The following is a 21266-nucleotide window of genomic DNA, read 5'->3' on the forward strand; positions in this document are numbered from 1 at the left end:
CCCCCGTTCTTTCTCCCTTCATCTTTGGGCCAAGTCTAAATCCTTCTGATTCTTCCCATTCTCCCTGTCCAGTGGGGAAAAATTCTTGTCTCTGCTCTGAATTACTGTCTCCTTCTTCCCTCTTTGGCCTTCCCAACACTCACATCACCCACTTTAGTTCATCCAAAACCCAGCAACTAAAAGTGTCTTCCAGGTCATCTCCCTCTTGCCCAAGTGCAGTAGCCCTGAGAAGATGACTCTGTTTACAGAGCAGCTCTGACACTGAACTGAACAGCACAGGAGGTTTTTGTATTGGTCTGTATCACTGTGAGAGCGGTTTCAGAGCCTTGTTGGCAGTAGTAATCTCCAGCATCTTCAGCTTCAACACTGCTGATCGTGAGAGTGAAATCAGTTCCAGACCCACTGCCGCTGAACCGGGCTGGAACTCCATCTTCCAGGGTGGAAGCCCAATAAATGAGAAGCCTAGGAGCTTGCCCTGTTTTCTGCTGGTACCAGGCTAAGAGGTCAACACCAGAATCATCATCTGTAAGGCTTGAACTGGCTTTGCAGCGGATAGTGACTGTGTCACCAGGAGACACTGCCAGGGATTCTGGAGTCTGAGTTAGCACAATCTGCCCTTGGGAGTCTGAATGAAAGTACAAAATAAAATGTAAGTTAATATATATTTATATATATCTCTACACACGCGCACACAGTTGATAAATGAAACAATAATGTGCCTGTATAAATATTCCCATGTGTATCATTCCGTAGTTGTCATAGCTGGTCACCTGACAGCGATGTGAATGGTGAGATTCAGATGGCTCTTTCATTCTGGCTCCTTTTACAGTTGATCACTTAGGGCTGATTCAAAGGCAATTTAAGTGAATGGAAAGATTCCCATCAACTTCAGTGGGTTTTGGTTTAGGCCCTTGTTTTTTAAATATGCTCTTTCTCTCTTAACTGCCGTTAAATGTGAGAGAGACACTCAAACTGCAACGCTTAGGAATATTTAGGGTTCGATAGATAAAAATCCTAGAGCTTTTCATTTTTCTTTAAAGGATGATTTACTTTAAATTCATCCAATTGTGTCTTGGTTTGATCCTTACCCTGGATCCAGAGCACTAACAGCCAGATGAGCTGAGCCCACGAGATCATCTTGATACGTCTGACTGGCCCGATGCTGATCAACAAGCCATAGCCAGTGGCATGGAACATTTAAACAGCTCAGAGTGACATGGGGATGTCCCTTGGGTGTGAAATATACAAATTGTGGTTCAGAAATGAAAATTAGTGTCTGACGTGACAATGTTCACCAAAAGGGAAGAGGAAGGGGCCATGGATGAAGTAGGCATGGTCAGCCTGGCAGGCTGGGGAGCTCGCTTCCTTTGTGCTGAAATGTGATTTGTTGTTTTTATTATTCATTACTTCTACTGTGTTGGCACCCGAAAGCCCCAATCAGGATAAAGCCCCGTACAAGCTAGGCATTGTACAAAGAAAGAGACGTGCCTGTTTCTCATTTTCTTTTCAGCTCGTCATTATTGTTTGGGTGCTGGCTTTTAATGTCCGGCACTAAAATGCGGGCAAGTCAATAGCTGCATGGCTGTGAGTCTTGAGTGCTAACGTACAGTGTTTATTCTCTCTGCTTAGAGAAAGGCCTATTCTGTACAAGTTCTTATACTGCAGGGATGAGTGCAGTATCTGAGTGCCTTCCAGGAGAGTCCATCAACTATGTGACCTACATGCTATAGCCTGGAACCAGCAGAAATCAGGACAAGCTCCCGGGTGTATGGTGCTGCATGGGGTATCTCAGAGAGCAAGAGCTTGGAAGCTGAAAGATAGTCACACAGCAGAGGGAATGCACTGGGATCTCTAGCACAGGGAGTGGCTGAGTCATTTAAATAAACTCTTTGTGAAGGTGTGGTGGGGAAGAAGGAATTTTTTTTAAAAAAAGGAGGAACTTGGAAGAAGACCATGACCTCAGACATGCTCTCTAGGCAGAGAAAATCCCAGTGGATACGTGCCATCCCCCTTGTCCAGCGCCACACCCTTTTCGGGCTGCCCCTGCATATAGGAGATTATTATTGATTACTCTAGCACATGATATGCACTACTACTACCGACATGTCATGAAATAAAACAAAATAACAAAACTTCAGACTAGAGAAGTGCATGGAGGATAGGGTCCATCAATGGCTATTAGCCAGGATGGGCAGGGCTGGTGGTGTCCCTAGCCTCTGTTTGCCAGAAGCTGGGAATGGGCGACCGGGAATGGATCATTTGATGATTACCTGTTCTGTTCATTCCCTCTGGGGCACCTGGCAGTGGCCACTGTCGGAAGACAGGACACTGGACTAGATGGATCTTTGGTCTGACCCAGTATGGCTGCTCTTATGTTCTTATGCTATAATGCAGACTGTGCAACAGCCATCTTATAAAGAGCTAGGATTGTATTTTTATTTTGATTGTTTCAGAGCAAGTTCATTCTAATTATAGAGACTTAGGACTTGCTGCAAGGGGAGTTATTTTGGAATAACTAGTCCTGATTAGCTCTATTAGTGTGGATGCTTTTATTCCAGAAGAAGAGTGCCTTATTCTGAATTAGCATAATCCACTGTTTTAAGAGTGTCTTGTTCCAAATTAATTTATTCTGGAATAAGAGTGTCGAAATATGGCGTTAATCAGGAATAGTTAATCCCCTTTAAATTCATACCCTACCTTATTCTGGATTAATTTTCATGTGTAGGCCAAGCTATACGGGCTGCTTCCTTCTTTTAGTTACTCCAGATTTATGCCAGCACAACTATACTGAGATCTCTGTAGATTTACACCTGTGTAACTGAGAGCCGATTAGGCTTTGTTGAAAAACACGGAGTTACCCTGCCGTATCTCACTGAGGTGGCGGTGGGGAAGCGGTGGAAATGATGAGCGAGAACTGGACCTGTGGTCTGAGAAACCTGATGTCTCTCAGACACCAGTTTCCTTCTGACAACGCAGCAGCTGTACTGATCCTGCCAAACTGCAGAGGAAGCAGCTGCTTTACTGAATGAAGGAAACTGAGGCGAGCAGGGAGGGTGTTGTATTGCTCTGTATCACCGTGACAGGGCATGACAGTAACACGGACAGTCAAAATTCAGCTGGCCCGAAAGTGGGAATTTTTCCTATAAGAATTTTGACAGGAAAAATCCCCAGATTGAGAGGGGGGAAAAAATTATTCCCTGCACTGCAGGAATCAATAAGTTGTGGATTCCCAGACCTGGGTGATGTTGGATCATTGTGGTCCCTTGTGGCCTTAAAGTCCATGTTGCTGTGAATATTCAGACTCTCCTGCACCCAAATGCACCACAGAGCTGCTCCCTCCCCTCTAGCAGGAGAGGAGACAACTTCTCATGCAGCCTGCCACGGTTGCCATGCTGTGTGGGTCAGACTGAGTGCTGCTCTAGACTGAGGTGCATTGTTTCTGCCCTCCTGGGCTCAGACATGCCACCTCCGCAGGCTGACCAGCCCTGGCCGCACTAGCCCTCGGGATATTGTTCTGCTACTCAAACATGGCAACGCTGCCATTATATGCTGAGCCCATCTTTCTGTTCTGATCCTGAAATACACAGCCAGAATTTGAGGCTGCCAGTAAGAATCACATTAGGAGGTTGAGGCAGAGAGTGAAATCATTTTAGGTAGGGGGAAAAAATCACATTATTCCAGCTGATGTAAAAATCCTGCTGTAGGGAAGAAAATTTCTCTTGCTGGAAACTCATCAGGATAGTGGACTTATTTTATATGTGCTTGGGGGCACTGGGAGGACAGGGGACATGTGGTGTTGAAAGGCTGAGCAAAAGTTTGCCCTTAAATAAGTGTAGCAGCGGCACTAAGATGGTGACTGCAGGAAGCAGCTGTCACCCTGAACTGAATAGCACAGGCAGGTTTTTGTATTGGTCTGTATTGCTGTGAGAGGGGTTTCATAGCTTTGCTGGCAGTAATAATTTCCAGCATCTTCAGCTTCAACTCTGCTGATTGTGAGAGTGAAATCTGTTCCAGACCCACTGCCGCTGAACCGGGCTGGGGTTCCAGGTTGTTGGGTGGAAGCAAGATAGATAAGGAGTTTAGGAGCTTGTCCCAATTTCTGCTGGTACCAGGCTAAGTATTCCTTGCCTTGGTAAGTAAGGCTTGAACTGGCTTTGCATCTGATGGTGACTCTCTCTCCTGGGGACACTGCCAGGGATTCTGGAGTCTGAGTCATCACAATGTCTCCGCTGGCATCTGAATTTATGAATAAAATGTAATTGAATACATTAGAGGTACAGTCAGTCAAACTGGACAATACTGTGCCGGCTTAAAGATTCCCAATGGCATCTTTATATAATTACTGTAGCTCATTACCTGGCCATAGTATTAAAGATTAAACTCTTTCATTCTAAATCCCTTTTTCTATTGTTCTCAGCTTCTTATATATTCTTTTTCTTTTAATGGCTGTTTAAATAGGACAAATATTCTCTGAAGTTAGTGACACTCTCTGGTTAAAGCTTATGGTTTTATATGCAACCTCTCTGGATTTAGACATCTTCTTTATTAGCTCAGTTTGTTACCTCATTAGGACAGAGACTCTCTTTTCATTATGTGTCTGTACAACGCCTAGAACAAAGGTGTCCTGATTTCGTCCTTTAGGTGCTACTGCAGTGCAAATAATTAATAAATAATCATTTTAATTCAGGCAGTTGCCTCTTGGTTTGATCCTTACCCTGGATCCAGAGCACTAACAGCCAGATGAGTGGAGCCTGTGAGATTATCTTGATACGCCTGACTGGCCAGATGCTGATGAACAAGCCATAACAACAGACAGCAAACGTTTTATAACTGCTCACAGCAAAAGGGAAATATCACTTGGGTGGGAAGATGCAAATTTGGGTCAGATGAAAATTCATGTGATTGGTACACGTGCACAAAAAGGGAGGGAGCCCTGGGTGAAATGGTAAATTCAATCCCTCAGGCCCTAAGCTCCTCCCTCACTTTGGATTGAAATCAGTAGGAGTTTTTGCACTGTCTTCAGTGTGTTTTTGCATCAGGTCCTCAGTGCTAATCCCCGTGTCTCCTTATTTACAGGGGGGGATCAGCACTAGTGCAGCTAGGCCGCAGGCTGAACCTGATCTGTTCCTGTGCCCTGTCTCCCCCCTAGTTCCAGGGGACAGGGAGGCAGGAAGACGGGGCCTCTGTGTCCTCTCTTCCACCTCTCTCTTCCCCAGCTCCAGGGGATGGAGAGGTGCCGTGCTGGGAGTTGTCTCCTCTCCCTCCCCCTTGTTCTCCCCCAGCTCCAGGGGATGGAGAGGCAGAGCGCAGGGGCAGGGAGCCAGCCAGGTCCTAGACTCCGAGCTGAAGCCAGGGCTCTGCAGGTTGCATGCAGTGTCTAACGTAGCCTGTCAGTGTCAGGCCATGTGTCCGCCACACCGGGTGGCGAGGGAGCCCTGTGAGTTGTTCCCTTGCTGCCTCTGCAGCCTTCCCAGCCCCTGGCAGCCCTGGAGCTCAGGATCTCGCTGCTTTCCCCTCCCATGGCAGCACTGCCAATAAAGCCCTGGGCTGACCACGTGTCTCTGTTAATTCTGAAATGCTCGCACAGCGTTCATAGGGCAGTAAGTGAGAGTTACTGGTTGGGTCTGGGAATAGAATCATTTACCCTGGGGAAAAACAGGCACCTAGTTCAGGTGAGCTAAAAATCCCTGACGTCTGGAATGCGAATCTGGGCCGTGTAGTTCTTCCCGTCTGGGCTGCAGGCTGGGAGCAGTGGGAGATCAGCTGTGTCCGTGGCCCGCCCAGCCAAGCGTTCATGTGCTGACCGAACCTCTGCCCCGGTACGAAGTGTGACAGTGGCACAGATAAAGTGAACGTTTAGGAAGCAGCTGTGACACTGAACTGGAGAGCACAGGCAGGATTTCGTATTGGGCTGTGTCACTGTGCGTGGGGTATCATAGCTTTGTGGACACTAATAACCTCCAGCGACTTCAGTTTCTACCCTGCTCGTGGAGGGTGAAACTGAAGGGTCCCACTGCCACTGAACCAGGCTGGGACCCAGATTGCAGGGTGGTAGCACCATAGATAATGAGTTTAGGCGCTTGTCCTGATTTCTGCTGATACCAGGCTAAGCATTGATAGCCAGGGAAGGAGCGGCTTAAGCTGGCTTTGCAGTTGATGGTAACTCATCTCCGAGTCCTGGAGACACTGACAGGCACAAGCTGCCCACTGGAGTCTGAATAGGCAAGCAAAATGTATTTTAATAGAAAAAAATATTTCAATCAAACTAAATGTTACTATATTATACTTATATTCCCATGTGCATCTTTTCCATAGTTCATCTCCTGGCTGTGATGCTGACGTTCGGCTTCAGGTGGCTCTTCCATTCGAACTCATTTTTCAGTTACTCATTTTGGGCATGACCCAAAGCCCACTAACTCACTTCACTTCAGTGGGCTTTGGATCATTCAAGACTATGGTTTCCAAATAAGATTAATCCCTTAATTGCAGTCAAAATGTGACAGACACCACAGAGAGTTGCACTAACTTCTGGGAGTCAAAATTCCAAAATCTTTTCATTTAATTTCTCTTCAAAGGATGACTTTATATAAAGACATTTCCCTCTTATTTAGATCCTTACTCTGGATCAAAGACACTAACAACCTGTGAGATCACCTTGATATGTCCGGCTGGCCTGATGTTGATCAATAGTGACACAGAACACTTATTATCACCCAGAGCAGCAGCAGAAATGTCACTTGGGCGTGAAATATGCAAATTTTGATCAGATGAAAATTCCCTTCTGATCCAAAATGGATTCTAGATAGAGTCAGATTTAACCTGACTGGCCCTTGGGAGCTCCCTCACTTAGAGCAGAAAATGCATTTGTCATCGTAGTTGAAGGTGAAGTGTCCACAGCTCAAGATTACTATCAGGGGGTAGCCGTGTTAGTCTGTATCCACAAAAACAACAAGGAGTCCGGTGGCACCTTAAAGACTAACAGATTTATTTGAGCATAAGCTTTCGTGCGTAAAGACCCCACAAAAGCTTATGCTCAAATAAATCTGTTAGTGGGGTCTTTACCCACGAAAGCTTAGGCTCAAATAAATCTGTTAGTCTTTAAGGTGCCACCGGACTCCTTACTATTTTATGAGAGATCACTGCTAAAATTTCAGTTTTCCGTGATCTTCCTTTGTTAGGGGAGTTGTAGCTGACTGCTATCTTCTCCCCAGCTGCTCCTTTATATTAGTTCTCACCTTAGAGACTCTATTGTAATGAGTATAATGGAGTGAGAACTTTGAGTCCGAATTTCCTGGGAGCTGCTCAACTAAATTCTTCTTCGAATGGTTGCTCATGTGTATTCCACAATAGGTGTGTGTGCTCGCCATGTGCACCGGTGCTGGAAGTTTTTCCCCTAGCAGTACCCGTAGGGGGGAGCATCGCCCCCGCGACCCCTGGAGTGGTGCCTGCCTGGTGCGGTATAAGGGGGGCTGCGCTCCCCCCACCCTCAGTTCCTTCTTGCCACCAGTGAAGGTGCGTCAGAACTGCTCTGCTCCAGCTTTGCTGTAGCTCGTCCACAGAACTGTTCGTTCGTTCAGTGTTAATACCTGTAGTTAGTTAGCTGTTTAGTTAGTTTAGTTAGTCAGTGAGCCCGGGCCGGGGCATGCCCTGTGCCCCGGGGTTTAAGTCTTGTGGCTCTTGTAGGCATTCTATGCCAAGAAGTGACCTGCACTCAGACTGTTTGCGCTGTTTGGGAGAAACCCATATCAGCGAAAGGTGCAAGATTTGCAAGTCATTTAAGCCTCGGACCAAAAGAGAAAGGGACGTTAGGCTCCGGGCCATCCTGATGGAGTCGGCGCTGACCCTCGGGTGCCATCAACCAGTTGGCAATGCTCCCGGTCCACAGGGCATGCCAACAGGGACAGGATGACTCCCTCTTGGCAGCGGCACTGAGGGAAGTCTGGGAAGAGCGGCACCGAGGGAAGATATTTGAGGCTAGGCCCATGTCAAGTTGGTCAACCACAGGCAATGGCAGGGTCAGCCAGCCCCAACCCCAAAGAACAAAGACTCTCAGAGACTGGACTCTTTCGGAAGGAAAATTTATTCATCTTCGAGCTTCCAGTTACGAGTGGTAAACCATCAGGCTCTCCTGGGCCGGTATGAATTCAATCTGTCGGGCTCCCTGCCCAAGTTTGAGGACTCCCTCCAGGAGCGCAATAGGAAGGAGTTCAGGGCATTAGTGGAGGAAGGGGCAGCAGCCCCTAGGGCATCCCTGTAGGCAACCTCGGATGCTGCGGACACGGCCGCACGATCAGTGGCCTCCATGGTGTCCATGAGATGGGCGTCATTGCTCCTTCTCTCTGAACTGTCCAGCAAGGTGCAATCTTCCATGCAGGATCTCCCATTCAACGGGAAGGCTCTGTTTGCGGGGGAAACAGATACAAGGCTGCATGGCATGAAAGACTCCCGCACGACCCTCCGGACTCTGGGCCTCTATGTTCTGGCTCTGGCAAAACCTAAGTTCAAGCCGCAGCAGACTCCTGCCTGGGCCGCCCTCCTGAAGTATGAGGCCGCCTATAAGAAGCAGTGGGACTATAAGAGACGCCTTCAAGGGCAGTCTTGGCCTGCCCCACAGCCTGGGTCCTGGGTCCAAGCAGGCAGGGAAAAGGCGTTTTTGATGGGACACTCGGGGGTATCCCGCCAGCCCTCACCAGGGATCCACCCCCAATAAAGCTACCCTATTCCAACCAGTTGTGTGCTTTCTTCCCGGAATGGTCGCGGCTAACCTCGGACCAATGGGTCCTCATCACCATCTCCCGGGGTTACACCCTCCAGTTTACTTCCTCCCCGACCAACCACCCCCATCCCCGTCCCTCTTGGGGGACCCGTCGCACAAAGCTCTGCTCGAGCAGGAGGTGGGGTGGCTCCTAGGACTAGGAGCGATAGAGGCGGTGCCCGAGGAGTTCATGGGCAAGGGGTATTACTCCTGTTATTTCCTTATCCCAAAGGGGGGCTCAGGCCCACCCTGGACCTGCGAGGTCTGAACCAGTACATGGTGAAACTCAAGTTCCGCATGGTCTCCCAGGCCACCATCATCCCCTCCCTGGATCCCGGGGACTGGTATGCTGCCCTCAATCTACAGGATGTATACTTCCACAACCACATATTTGAGGAGCACAGGCGCTTCCTCCGTTTCATGGTGGGACAGAATCATTACCAATTCATGGTCCTCCCATTTGGTCTGTCCACTGCCCCCAGGGCGTTTACAAAATGCACGTCGGTGGCAGCAGCCTACCTCCGATGGCAGAGGGTCCAGATATTTCCCTATCTGGACAAGTGGCTTGTCAAAGCAACCTCCTGGTCGCAGGTGAGGGATCACATGGCGCTCCTCCTGTCCACATGCACCGCCTTGGGCCTGTTGGTAAGCAATACCAAGTCCACGTTAGTCCCGGTCCAATGCATAGAGTTTATCGGGGCTCTCCCGGACGCAGTGTCGGCCAGGGCCTCTCTCCCGCCAAACAGATTCGAGACCCTGAAATGTCTCATTGACTCAGTCACAAGGTTCCCGGTGGCAACAGCCAGGGTTTGCCTACAACTCTTGGGTCACATGTCAGTGTGCACGTACTTGGTCCGTCACGCCAGACTCAGGATGAGGCCTCTCCAGCTCTGGTTGGCCTCAAAGTTCTCCCAGGCCACGGACAGGATGGACAAGGTCCTCACCGCGCCGGACTCTGTGATCAGCTCCCTATGGTGGTGGTCCGCCCCAAACAACATGCCCCAAGGGGTCCCGGTCAGGGACAGGGCCCTGTCGTTGGAGCTGGTGTCCGATACATTGGACCTGGGTTGGGGTGCCCATGTGGGGAACTTTCAGACCCAAGGCCTGTGGTCGGCTCAAGACCTGACCCTACATATAAACATCAAGGAGCTCAGGGCAGTGCGGCTGGTGTGCATGGCCTTCCACTCACACCTGGAGGGCAAGGTAGTCAGGGTCCTCACGGACAACACGGCCTCGATGTTCTATATCTACAGGCAAGGCGGGGCCCGATCCTCTGCCATGAAGCCCTTGAATATATCATTTAGCTTATCAGAGAAAAGTTAAGGGGTGACTCAATCTATAAATAACTATATTGGGAACAGCATAGTTGTAGCTGTCAGTCCCAGCATATTAGAGAGACAAAGTGAGTGAAGAAATATCTGTTTCTGGGCCAACTGCTGTTGGTGAGAGAGGCAAGCTTTCAAGCCGCTCAGCACTCTTCTTCAGGTCCGGGAAAGGTACTCCAGGCATCACAGCTACATGCAGGATGGAACAGATTGTTTAGCCTAAGTAATTAGCACATATTGTAAGGGACCATTCAAGATAGAATGGCTGTTAACATTTCTAAAGTCATAGGACAAAAAGAAGAGGTTAGTGGGTTACAGATTGTTGTAATAAGCCATAAATCCAGAGTCTTTGTTCAGTCCATGAGTTTTAGTGTCTAGCAGAGTTATGAATTTAAGCTCTCATAGTTGTCCTTTGAAAGTGTTGTGCAGGTTTCCTTTGAGAATGAGGACTGGTAGGTCAGACATAGAGTGATCATTTTATGAAAAGTGTTCACCCACAGGCGATAGGGTCCTTTTGTCTTTTATCATTTTCTTGTTTGAGTTCAGACAATCACTATGCTCTTGAATGATATCACTACAAAAGGTTTTATTCCCCCTGCTCTCCTGCTGGTAATAGCTCACCTTACCTGATCACTCTCATTACAGTGTGTATGGTAACACCCATTGTTTCATGTTCTCTATGTATATAAATCTCCCCACTGTATTTTCCACTGAATGCATCCGATGAAGTGAGCTGTAGCTCACGAAAGCTTATGCTCAGATAAATTTGTTAGTCTCTAAGGTGCCACAAGTCCTCCTTTTCTTTTCACCCACAAAGTTGTTAGTGGGGCGTTTAGTGCACTGGATGAAGCATACCACATGTTGTGATAGGCATGGGTAGGACCCATGGATCTTGAAAGATGTGTTGTAAGGGGCATTGACCATTGTAGCAGACGTATCTCCACTTATTCAGACTGTAGAAGTGACACTTAAACTGGCTTTGGAGTTTGATAGTGATTCTATCTCCTGAAGACAATCTCAGGGCTTCTGGAATTTGATGCATGACAGTGTCTCTACTCGAGTCCAAATATGCAAACAAAGCCTAAATAAAGATGGATGATGCACTTCAGCCAATAAAATAAGCAGTACTGAGTTTCCATTCACAATTTGTATCTGTATTTTTAAACTATCATTTTCTTAATCTAATGTAAATTCACAGGATTGGACTCAAATCTGCAAATAAATTTTTAAAGAATGTCACTGGTTTGATATTAGTGACAAATGATAGACTTGACATTTTGCCCTTTGAAGTTTGTGCCCTATGCATGTTGGCACTTGCCTTGGGTTCAGAACTCCAACAAGCAGATGAACTGAACCTTTGAGATCATCTTTATGCATCTAAGCTGTCCAGTGCTGATCAATTAACCAGATAGATTGAAATTCATTTAAACTGCTCAGAGCAGAGCAACAGGGAAAGATTGCTCTGTTATATGTTTGCAGAGCACTTTGTTCAAGGCTCTTTGTCATATGCTTAGCCTGTAGATGCACAGGGACAGATTCTATGACAACAAAATATAAGTAATACCCATTAAAATCAATGGGACTGATTCTGATCTCGTATGCTGGTTAAAGCCATGATAACTTCTTTGAAATCAGTGGAGCTAAACAAGTATAAGAAAGATCAGAATTGGGCCAGGTAAGCATTCCCAGTAGCCTGCCGAGGAGAATAGTGAATTTGTACTTCAGAATGTGTGCAGTGGTTAACTCTCCCTGAGTGAGCTATCCAGAATTTCAGATGGTTCAGTTTATAGGTTAAATGCTGCCATCTGTGGGCCATTATGTAGAGGTTCACTTTCATTAATTCAGTGACTTGCTGTGCTATATAGTTTTCAGAGTAGCAGCCGTATTAGTCTGTATTCGCAAAAAGAAAAGGAGGACTTGTGGCACCTTAGAGACTAACCAATTTATTTGAGCATAAGCTTTCGTGAGCTACAGCTCACGAAATGCATCTGATGAAGTGAGCTGTAGCTCACGAAAGCTTATGCTCAAATAAATTGGTTAGTCTCTAAGGTGCCACAAGTCCTCCTTTTCTTTTTGTGCTATATAGTGTTGGTTGAAAAACCAGAATTTCCATCCAGTGGGAAATTCTGACATTTCTTGATTTTTTTTTTGTTGGCAATAAGAACAAAAATTCAATCTGAAATTATTTTGCACAATGAAATGCTTGAAAACATCAAAGCAATATAATTAAAAATAATGGATCATCAGCATTTGTCTCCTGTCTGAGTGGCACCTGGCAGATGCCTCATGTGTTCTTAGGGGCTATGAAAGTGTTGTGCAATGTCGTTGATCTAGCTCTGTATGGGAGGCTGCTATTCTGTGGTTTCTGCTCAGGCAGGTAATGTGCAGCTTTGAATGCTTTGTGTATCATTTGATTTTGTAAACTCAGTGAGGAGGGGCTGGGCATACATTGCAGTGCAGCCTTTAGCAGCAAGACACTGCGATAGCAGAGACTGATTGACCATGTAGTTAATCTCCCCGTTGATTCTAGTCTCAGCTGCATCTGATGGAGGTTGCCCTGGAAATGATGAGAGAGAGAGATGGACTGTGCACCTGAATTGACACAGACCCCTCTGTTGCCTTTTGAGAGGTCAGCAGTTACATTGGTCCTGTGAGGTGATATATAGGAAGCAATTATCACAGTGAGCATCAGAACAGGGAGGGTCCTTCCCAATCATTGGGGGGCTCCCACGCCTTGCTGGTAGGTGGATACTGAGATCATTTATTCCCAACCAACCTTAAAAAATAGGGACAAGCCCCCACCCCAAACTCTGCAGGTATGTAAAGAAACAAAAGTAATGAAAAAGAGAAACCCGTCCCTGTCCGTCTGGCCTGGAGGTTCTGGGATGGGAGAGGAATAGCAGTCTGGGTGGAGAGGCAGAGAATAGGAAATGACTCCACTGTGCTGCATCTCTTCCCTGCTGGGGCCCTCGCCACGGCATCACCAAGCAGCCCCTTTACCTTGGAGACACTTTCCAGCAGTGTTTAGTCATCACCCTTTGGTCTGTGCCTTGTTGTACAGGCCCACTATCTGCTCTAATGGGGAGAGAGCTGGGGGTATAACTCACTGCATGGCCTGTTGTGTGTGGGCTGGATAATGGGGAACTCAATTTCTGTCCTCTGGGCTGGATCCTGCAGACCTGCAGTGTTTTCGGTGGAGCCGGCAGCGGGGCAGAGGCATTCATTTTATTATTCTGTGGGCTGCTGCCCCCATACTATTGTTTCAACTCATGCAGGCAACATACTGCTGGGGACGCTTTATAATCCTTTACGTCTCCGTGAGAAGGTGCTGGGGTTGTATTGGAACGTCCAGCCTTTAAGAGCAGCATACTCCCCTAGCACAGACTAAGTGTAAAGTAAGGAAAATCTCCCAGTTGATTGTTGTCCCCACTGTATCTCACTGGGGGACACTGGAAATGAGAGGACTGGACAGTGGGCTGAGAAGTCTTGTGACTGGCAGACCATTCGTTACCTTCTGAGAGGACAGCAGTTGCACTAATGTTGTCTCCTCGCACAGGAAGCAGCTGTTACACTGAAGAACAGAAATGGCCCAGAGCAGGCTGGTTTTATACTGGTCTGTGTCATTGGACAGACTTGTCTCCAATAATAATTTTCAGTATTATCAACTTCAACCTTGCTGATTGTAAAAGTGAAATTAATCCCAGACCCTGGGCAGAGGGACATTTGGAAACACTATGGAGAAGGGGCTTAGGGACTTCTCCTGATTTCAGTTCATACCGGGCCGTGGAGTTTCCAGTATCAGAACTAACTTTGCAGTTGGTAGTGGCCGTGTCTCCTGGGTACACAAAGGATCCTGGAATCTTGAGTCACCACAGCCTCGCCCCTGGAGTCCTCTGAAACAACAGAATATAAGTGACTACACTGCGTATGGATTGTCAGTTAAATTAAATAATCTTCATTGTTGGTAAAATTTCCATGTGCCTCCTTCCATACTGATTATAACTCCTCGCTGGGCTGTAATGCTAATGTTAAGTTCCATGCCCTCTACGCCTTTGTCAACTGATCATAACTTTCTCAAACCCTTTTTAAAAAAAGCTGCAGTTTAAAATAAGACAAAATTTTCCAGAAATCAGTGTCACTCCCTGAATGTTTGGGGTTTGCTATAGAACATGTCTAGATTATTAATTTTTTTTCAGTGGATCATTGTAGTCTTAATCCATTTCCCTTTGGTTTTACCCTTACATTGGATCCAGACCACGAACAGCCAGATGAACTGATCCTCTGAGATCATCTTGATATGTCTGATTGGCCTGGTTGCAGATCAGATAACTGGTAACAGTGACATGCGATGAGACATTCATAACAGCTCCGGAGAACAGGGAAATGTCACTTGTATGTGAAATATACAGATTTGATTCAGAGATGAAAATTCACTTCTGATCAAAAACGTGCACAAAATGGGCAAAAACATGCACAAAAAGTTCAACCCAGCTGGCCCTGGGCAGTTCCCTAACTCTGTGTTGAAATGCACCCTGATCAATGGCAACCTGAATAAATATCCTTGGTTCATCAATGTGGCTTGGGTGTCCCTTACTGTACTATATATCTGTGCCCAAACTCCATATAAATGGTGAGTTCCTATCTGTTATGGGTAAAGCCTGAGTAGCTCATCAGTGCCAACCCTTGCACGTCCTTACCTACACCTAGGAATCAGCACAAGTGCATCTACCTGAATTCCTGGCTATCAAGGGTCAATTAGGGCTGTTCCCAAGTGGACACTAGGCCTTGCAGTTTTCTCTGCATAAGGAAGTGGAACCTATGGTGACAGAATTTTCCCCCCTCCAGCATCACTTCATGCACTCAGCTCCCCTCTTGTATCTGCAGCCTGGAGTGAGAAGCCTGCAGGACAAGACTTATCCCAGGATCCAGCCCAAGGGATTAACATGCAGGGGTCCCATTCACTGTGTGATTGTCTAAAGCAGGGATGGCCAACCTGAGCCTGAGAAGGAGCCAGAATTTACCAATGTACATTGCCAAAGAGCCACAGTAATATGTCAGCAGCCCCCCATGCACTCCCCAGTACCTCCCACCTGCTGGCAGCCCCCACCAATCAGCGCCTACTCCCCCCGCCCACTGCAATGAGCTGTTTCAAGTGTGCAGGAGGCTATGGGGGCGGAGTGGGGAGGAGCGAGGGCATGCAGGGCTCAGTGGAAGGGGCAGAGGCCTTGGGGGAAGGGGTGGAGTGGGGGCAGAGCAGGGGGTTGAGCAGTGAGCACCCCCCAGCACATTGGAAGTTAGCATCTATAGCTTCAGCCCTGGAATCAGTGCCTAGGTAAGGAGCCGCATATTAACCTCTGAAGAGCCACATGTGGCTCCGGAGCCACAGGTTGGCCACCCCTGATCTAAGGGAAGCACCTATTAACTGAGCAAAAGACACTAACCAGCAGGGAAGTGCTTATACTGATCACTGTGAGAGGGTAGCTCCAGGGCTGGATTACGACACAGTCACTTTAGGTCCATGCCCAGGGACCCAGCTAATGTGTTTGTATTTTAAAATGGTAAGTGGATGACCCTGGTAACTATAGGCCAGTTAGACTTACTTTGATCCTGTGCAAAATCATGGAATGGTTGAAATAGGATTCATTCAATTAAAAATAAAGGATGGTAGGATAATTAGTACCAGTCAACATGGTTTTATAGAAAATAGGTCTTATTACAACAATTTGTTGTTTTTTGATGAGTTAAGTTTGGTTGATAAAGGTAACTGTTGACATATTATCCTTAGACGTCTTGAAGGCATTGGACTTAGTTCCTTAGACAGTCTGATTAAACAAAAAAGCACTAAACAAAATCAGTGTACCATGTACATGGATTAAAACCTGGTTAACCAATTTATCTCAAAATGTAATTGTTAATGGCAAATCATCATCCAATGGAGGTATTTCTAATAGAGTCCCCTGAGAATCTGTTCTTGGCTTATTGCTGTTCAACATCTCTATCAATGATCTGGAAGAAAATACAAATTATTGTTAAATTTGGCAGATGACAGGTTGGTGAAGTGGTAAATAATAAGGATAGAACAGTTATATCTTGATAAACTGGATTCATGCTAACATGTTTTAGTATAGCCAAATGCAAGGCCCTACATCTAGGAACAAAGAATGTAGGTCATGTTTCCGAGATGGGGGATTGTATCCTGACAAGCAGTGACGCTGAAAAAAATGTAAGTGTCACAGTGGATAAGGAATTGGGTATGAACTCCCACTGTGATGCTGTGGCTGAACTAATTAGCCTGATCATTGGATGAATAAACAGGAGAATATCAAATAGGTGTAGAGAAGCTGGTGTTATCTCTGTATTAGAAGCATCATTCGTACAATACTGTGTCCAGTTCTGGAGTGTATGCTTTTTGAAGGATATTGAAAAACTTGAAAGCAACCACAACAATGACTCAAGATCTGGGAAACCTGCCTTTTCAGTGAAATAGTTAGGAAGCGTAATCTATTTCGTTTATCCAAGAAAAGGTATGAGAAGACTTGCTCACAGTGTTGAAGTATCTACATGGAGAGAAGATTTCAGATAGAGGACTTTTTAATTAACAAAGACATTAAAGATGCAAATGTTAGTAGCTGAAGCTGGTTAAATTCAAGCAATTTTTAAATAATGAAGATAATTAACCACTAGAATAACTTGTATTGGGATGTGATGGATACTCCATTACTTAGTCTTTAAATCAAGATAGAGAGTGAGATTTTCAAAAGTACTTTGAAAATCATGCCCAGATGTCTTTATAAAGAGATGCTATAGCTCAAACAGAGGTTATTGGATTTATACTTGGTGAAAATCTATGGCTTGAAGGCCATAATGGCCCCTTCTGGTCTTAACATCTGTGAATCTATATCTCATTCAGTATTGTAAGCTCACTGAGAAAGGCTAGGATTGTATCATAATGTCAGCCTTTAAGAGCCACACACCTCGGAGACTAAGTGTAAAGTAATAGACCTCCCTGTTAAATCATGCCTTGACTGTAAATTTAGGGAGAGAATTGGACATTGCAGTAAAAGTCTCAAAGCCTGATAGACACCAGCTGCCTTTTGAGATGGTAGTAGCTGTACTGATTCAGTCACTATACAGGAAACAGTGGTTACAGTGAGGAACAGACATAGCTCAGAGCAGGGAGGTTTTTGTCCTGGTCTGTATCACTGTGAGAGGTGAGCTCCAGCTTTGCTGACAATAATAATCTCCAGCATCATCAGCTTCAACCTGGCTGATTGTGAATGTGTAGTCAGTGCCAGATCCACTGCCACTGAAGCGGTCTGGGACCCCAGAGGGGCGGGTGGAAGCGCTGTGGATAAGGAGCTTAGGAGCTTGTCCTGATTTCTGTTGGTACCAGGCCATCCAGTTGCTAACACTGGAACTGGCTTTGCAGTTGATGGTGACTCTGTCTCCTGGAGACACGGCCAGGGATTCTGGAGTCTGAGTCAGCACAATGTCCGCACTGGAATCTGCATGTGGAACATATAATTAAAATTAATAAAATATAACAGCAATCAAAAGCAGTAATATTCAGCAAACCAAAACTTTCACTCTCCGGTCTATAATATTCATTTAAACCCCTAAATTGCACTCAGGCTTCCATATGCTGTGAATGGAATTAAGCTATATTGTCATTTTGATAAAGAATTTTGTATCATTTTAAATGTCATTGTTTTAAGCCAGACTCTCTCATGTTGTTTTTACCATGAATCCACAGCAGGAGCCAGAGAAGCTGAATCGGTGAGATCATCTTGCTGTTTCTAGAGTTACAGACACTGAGTTCAGAACCACAGGGTGTAACATTTATATCAGCTCCGATATGTGCAGGGGACTGTCAAGCAGTGTGGAAATATGCAAAACACTCCAGTCAAAATATGCAAAACAGCCCCTCCACGTAACCATACATCCCTTGGGTCAGAACCCACCAGCTGTTCAGAAAGGGGTTGGCAGGAGGAGTTGTCGGAGCATTTCACTCAGTGCTGGCTCCCTGGGAACCTTTCCCATTAAACACCAGGAGAGAGTTGATCTGTTTTGAGTGAGAGCTGGAAATGTTTTAAGCCGTGACATAAGGAGTACTTTAAAAAGCGGGGAAAACCTTTTAGGACAGATCCAGTGATGCTGGTGGCAAAATATGTAAATTACCCTCCTCGGTGCAAGTGACACTGCTTATTACCTCAAGGGGATTCACACAGGACAGATGTTCTCCTGCTGTGACCTTCCTTCCAGGCTCCTGCCTGGAGTGGGCAGCTTTAAAATGCGTTGGGGGCTACATGAGGACTCTGCTGGTGGAAACTGTTGAGGGGCCTATTTTGACTATCCTGTCCTGCCCAGCACCAGCCACTCTTTGGGGTGCAGTGGTCCCCTTTGGATATCCCACCATAGGGGAGGTTACAGCCACTTTGTGTTGCTGTGACCTGGTCTCCTGGTGGAATTGCTATTGCAGGGATTAATCCTGGGCAAACCTGGAGCAATTCTAGCCCTTAAAATCCCCTTCAGAGTCCATTGCTATCTGATAAACTCAACCTTTTTGCCACCTACCCAGGCTGTACCTTTGTCCTGTACAATCTTAGCACCTGAGTCCTCCCTACAGGGATCTGGATGCTGATAGCGCAGTTGGGTGGAGCTCAATGGAAGGAAATCCCAGCCAAGCCACCAGCACCTCCAAAGTTAGTAAAGTTTGGATAAATTCTCCAATCCCAGCATCTGCCCTTAGCCCTAAAAATGTCAAATGCCCTTGTGAACCTGGCATTTACTTATTTTCTCCCTCAAAGACCCCATGTTGTTGTGACCTTCCCTCTCCAGAGGAAGGCTGGATGCAGCCAATAACTCCAGTTTGTTATTCTAAGTAGCCACTAGAATGGATTGTGAGAAAGTAACATGAGTTGTTCCTTCATTCCAGAAGGTGAGCTTGATTCCTCTTCAACCCTGCTAGCCTCTGCTAGCTCTGCAGTTCAGGACCTTGGTTCAGATTTTCCACACTATAGCATTGCCCATAAAACACTGAGAGGCGCTCTCTCTCCTAAATACTCAGACAGAACAACAAGAAAGAATTATTTTGGTGAATTGGGAGCAAAATCGTTTATGCAGGACAAAAGCCCCCCAATTCAGCTGTTGCCAATATAAACCTCTATTGAAATAAACGTCTCTAGCAGCAAACTTGTTTGGCAGGACAACACAGTGAACTGTATTTGTATTGTTAGGGCAGGTGTCACTAGTGGCATTGTTACATATAGTCTTTCAAGTTGTTTTTCTTTGTGTGTGAGCAAATGTTCAGTTTGGGGAAGCTATGCTGTACTGTTTTGGTTAGGCAGAGTTCTGAGGAAAAGAAGCTGAATGAGCAGCAGGAGAATTTCCTCTATCTCGGTGTCCGATGAGAGTAAATTCTTGAGGCAGGTTTGCTCCCTCAGATATGGGCATTTGTGTTGGGATGAGATTCCTGAAAGAGGGGTTTGACTGCATGCTCTCTTTGATCATCTCTGTTCCATGCGAATAAAAGAAGTTATACTTAGTATCCTTAGACTCCACATCGCTGATTTTTTCCTCTATTGAGAAAAATGCAAGGCCCAGTCATCTGCTAGTACTTGGCAGAGGGTCAACACTGACGTCAGCACTGGGACCCTGGTGATGGGTAAACATAAGTACAGTAGTATAGAAGGTTAGCAGTGAGAGCAGAGGAGTCTGTGTAGTGCTGTGAGACTGATCAAAACATTGTCTGAAATCTAGTGTAGTAATTATCCTGTATAGGAAGCAGCTGTTACACTGACAAGAACCGCGTGGGGAGGTTTTAGTATTGGACTGTATCACTGTGAGAGGGTTGCTCTTGCCTTGTTGACAATAATAATCTCCAGCATCTTCAGCTTCAACCCTACTGATTGTGAGGGTGTAATCAGTGCCAGAGCCACTGCCACTGAACCGGGCTGGGACCCCGGATTGTAGGTAGGTAGCAGCATAGATAAGAAGTTTCGGAGCCTGTCCTGATTTCTGTTGGTACCAGGCTAGTAAGTGATAGCTACCACTGGTGAGGCTTGAACTGGCTTTGCAGTTGATGGTGACTCTGTCTCCTGGAGACACTGCCAGGGATTCTGGAGTCTGAGTCAGCACAATCTGCCCATTGGAGTCTGAATTAACAAACAGAATATGTTAGTATATACATGGGTAGTATCTCTCCGCATAGTCTCTCTCACTAGTTTATAAATTTAGAGTCAATAAATATAATCAATAGCATGGTTAATCAAAATACATATTTTGTTTTAAATGTATTTTCATGGGCCTCTTTCCCTACTTATGAATAGTCATCTTCTGACAGTGACGCTAACATTAAGTTTGAGCTGGTTCTTTCATTCTAAGTTGTTTTCAATTGGTTGTATTTTTCTCAAACCTGTTTTTTCTTAGTTGAAGTTAGGAGACATTCGTTTCAGAAGTTACTGGCATTAACTGAGGCATATGCATGTATCACTATATAACATTTGTATAGCTATTAAGATTTGCTTTGGTTTATTGTAGCTTAACTGATCCAGCACCCCCTTCATTTGATTCTTACCCTGAACCCAGAGCACTAACAGCCAGATGAGCTGAGCCTGAGAGATCATCTTCATGCCTCTGACTGGCCCCGGGTTGATCAACAATCTGTCATGAGTGCCATGGAACATTTATAACAGCACAGAGCTGTGGGACAGTGTCACTTGGGTGAGCAATATGCAAACTTAGTTCAGAGATGAAAATTCCCAGCTGACATAAAAACATGCAGAAAAAGGGAAATAAAAGGGGCGGTGGATGAAATAGGCGCGTTCAACCCAACAGGCCCTGGGACAGCATCCTCCATTTGTGTTTCCATGCCAGTTCTGACAATAGTGATTGTGCCTATCTGGATCAGGACTCTATTTTATTGGATACTTAGCAAACCCATATTAGGTTACAGTTGTCTGTCACTTTGTGTTGAAATGGCATTTGTCAGAGTTGAATGGGAATTAATGTTCTCAGCTCGTCAGTATTGCTTGGCAGCTTGTTTAAATTTAATTAGCGTGGAATCTTTGTCACACTAGGAATCTTCTGCTAAAAGTGATATTGATGGTGTGATCTCCAGGTATTAGTGGATCTGAGCAGGGGACTAACCCTCTTTTTTCCCTACTGTACCCTTCTGTATTTATCAG

The 21266-nt window shown here is 45.9% G+C and overlaps 1 gene segment (V, D, J or C); it reads right to left on the reverse strand.

Moving 5' to 3' along the window:
* The window catches only part of LOC141987009 (immunoglobulin kappa light chain-like), a 42722-nt gene extending 22017 nt beyond the window's left edge, over positions 1-20705 (reverse strand). The window contains 2 exon segments of the V gene segment in view: positions 17313-17585; positions 20657-20705. Of these exon segments, the coding sequence occupies positions 17313-17585; positions 20657-20705 (322 nt within the window).
* Positions 20706-21266: the final 561 nt, after the last annotated feature.

The sequence above is a fragment of the Natator depressus genome, chromosome 4, assembly GCF_965152275.1.
Source record: "Natator depressus isolate rNatDep1 chromosome 4, rNatDep2.hap1, whole genome shotgun sequence".
In the NCBI taxonomy this organism is placed as follows: Eukaryota; Metazoa; Chordata; order Testudines; family Cheloniidae; genus Natator; species Natator depressus.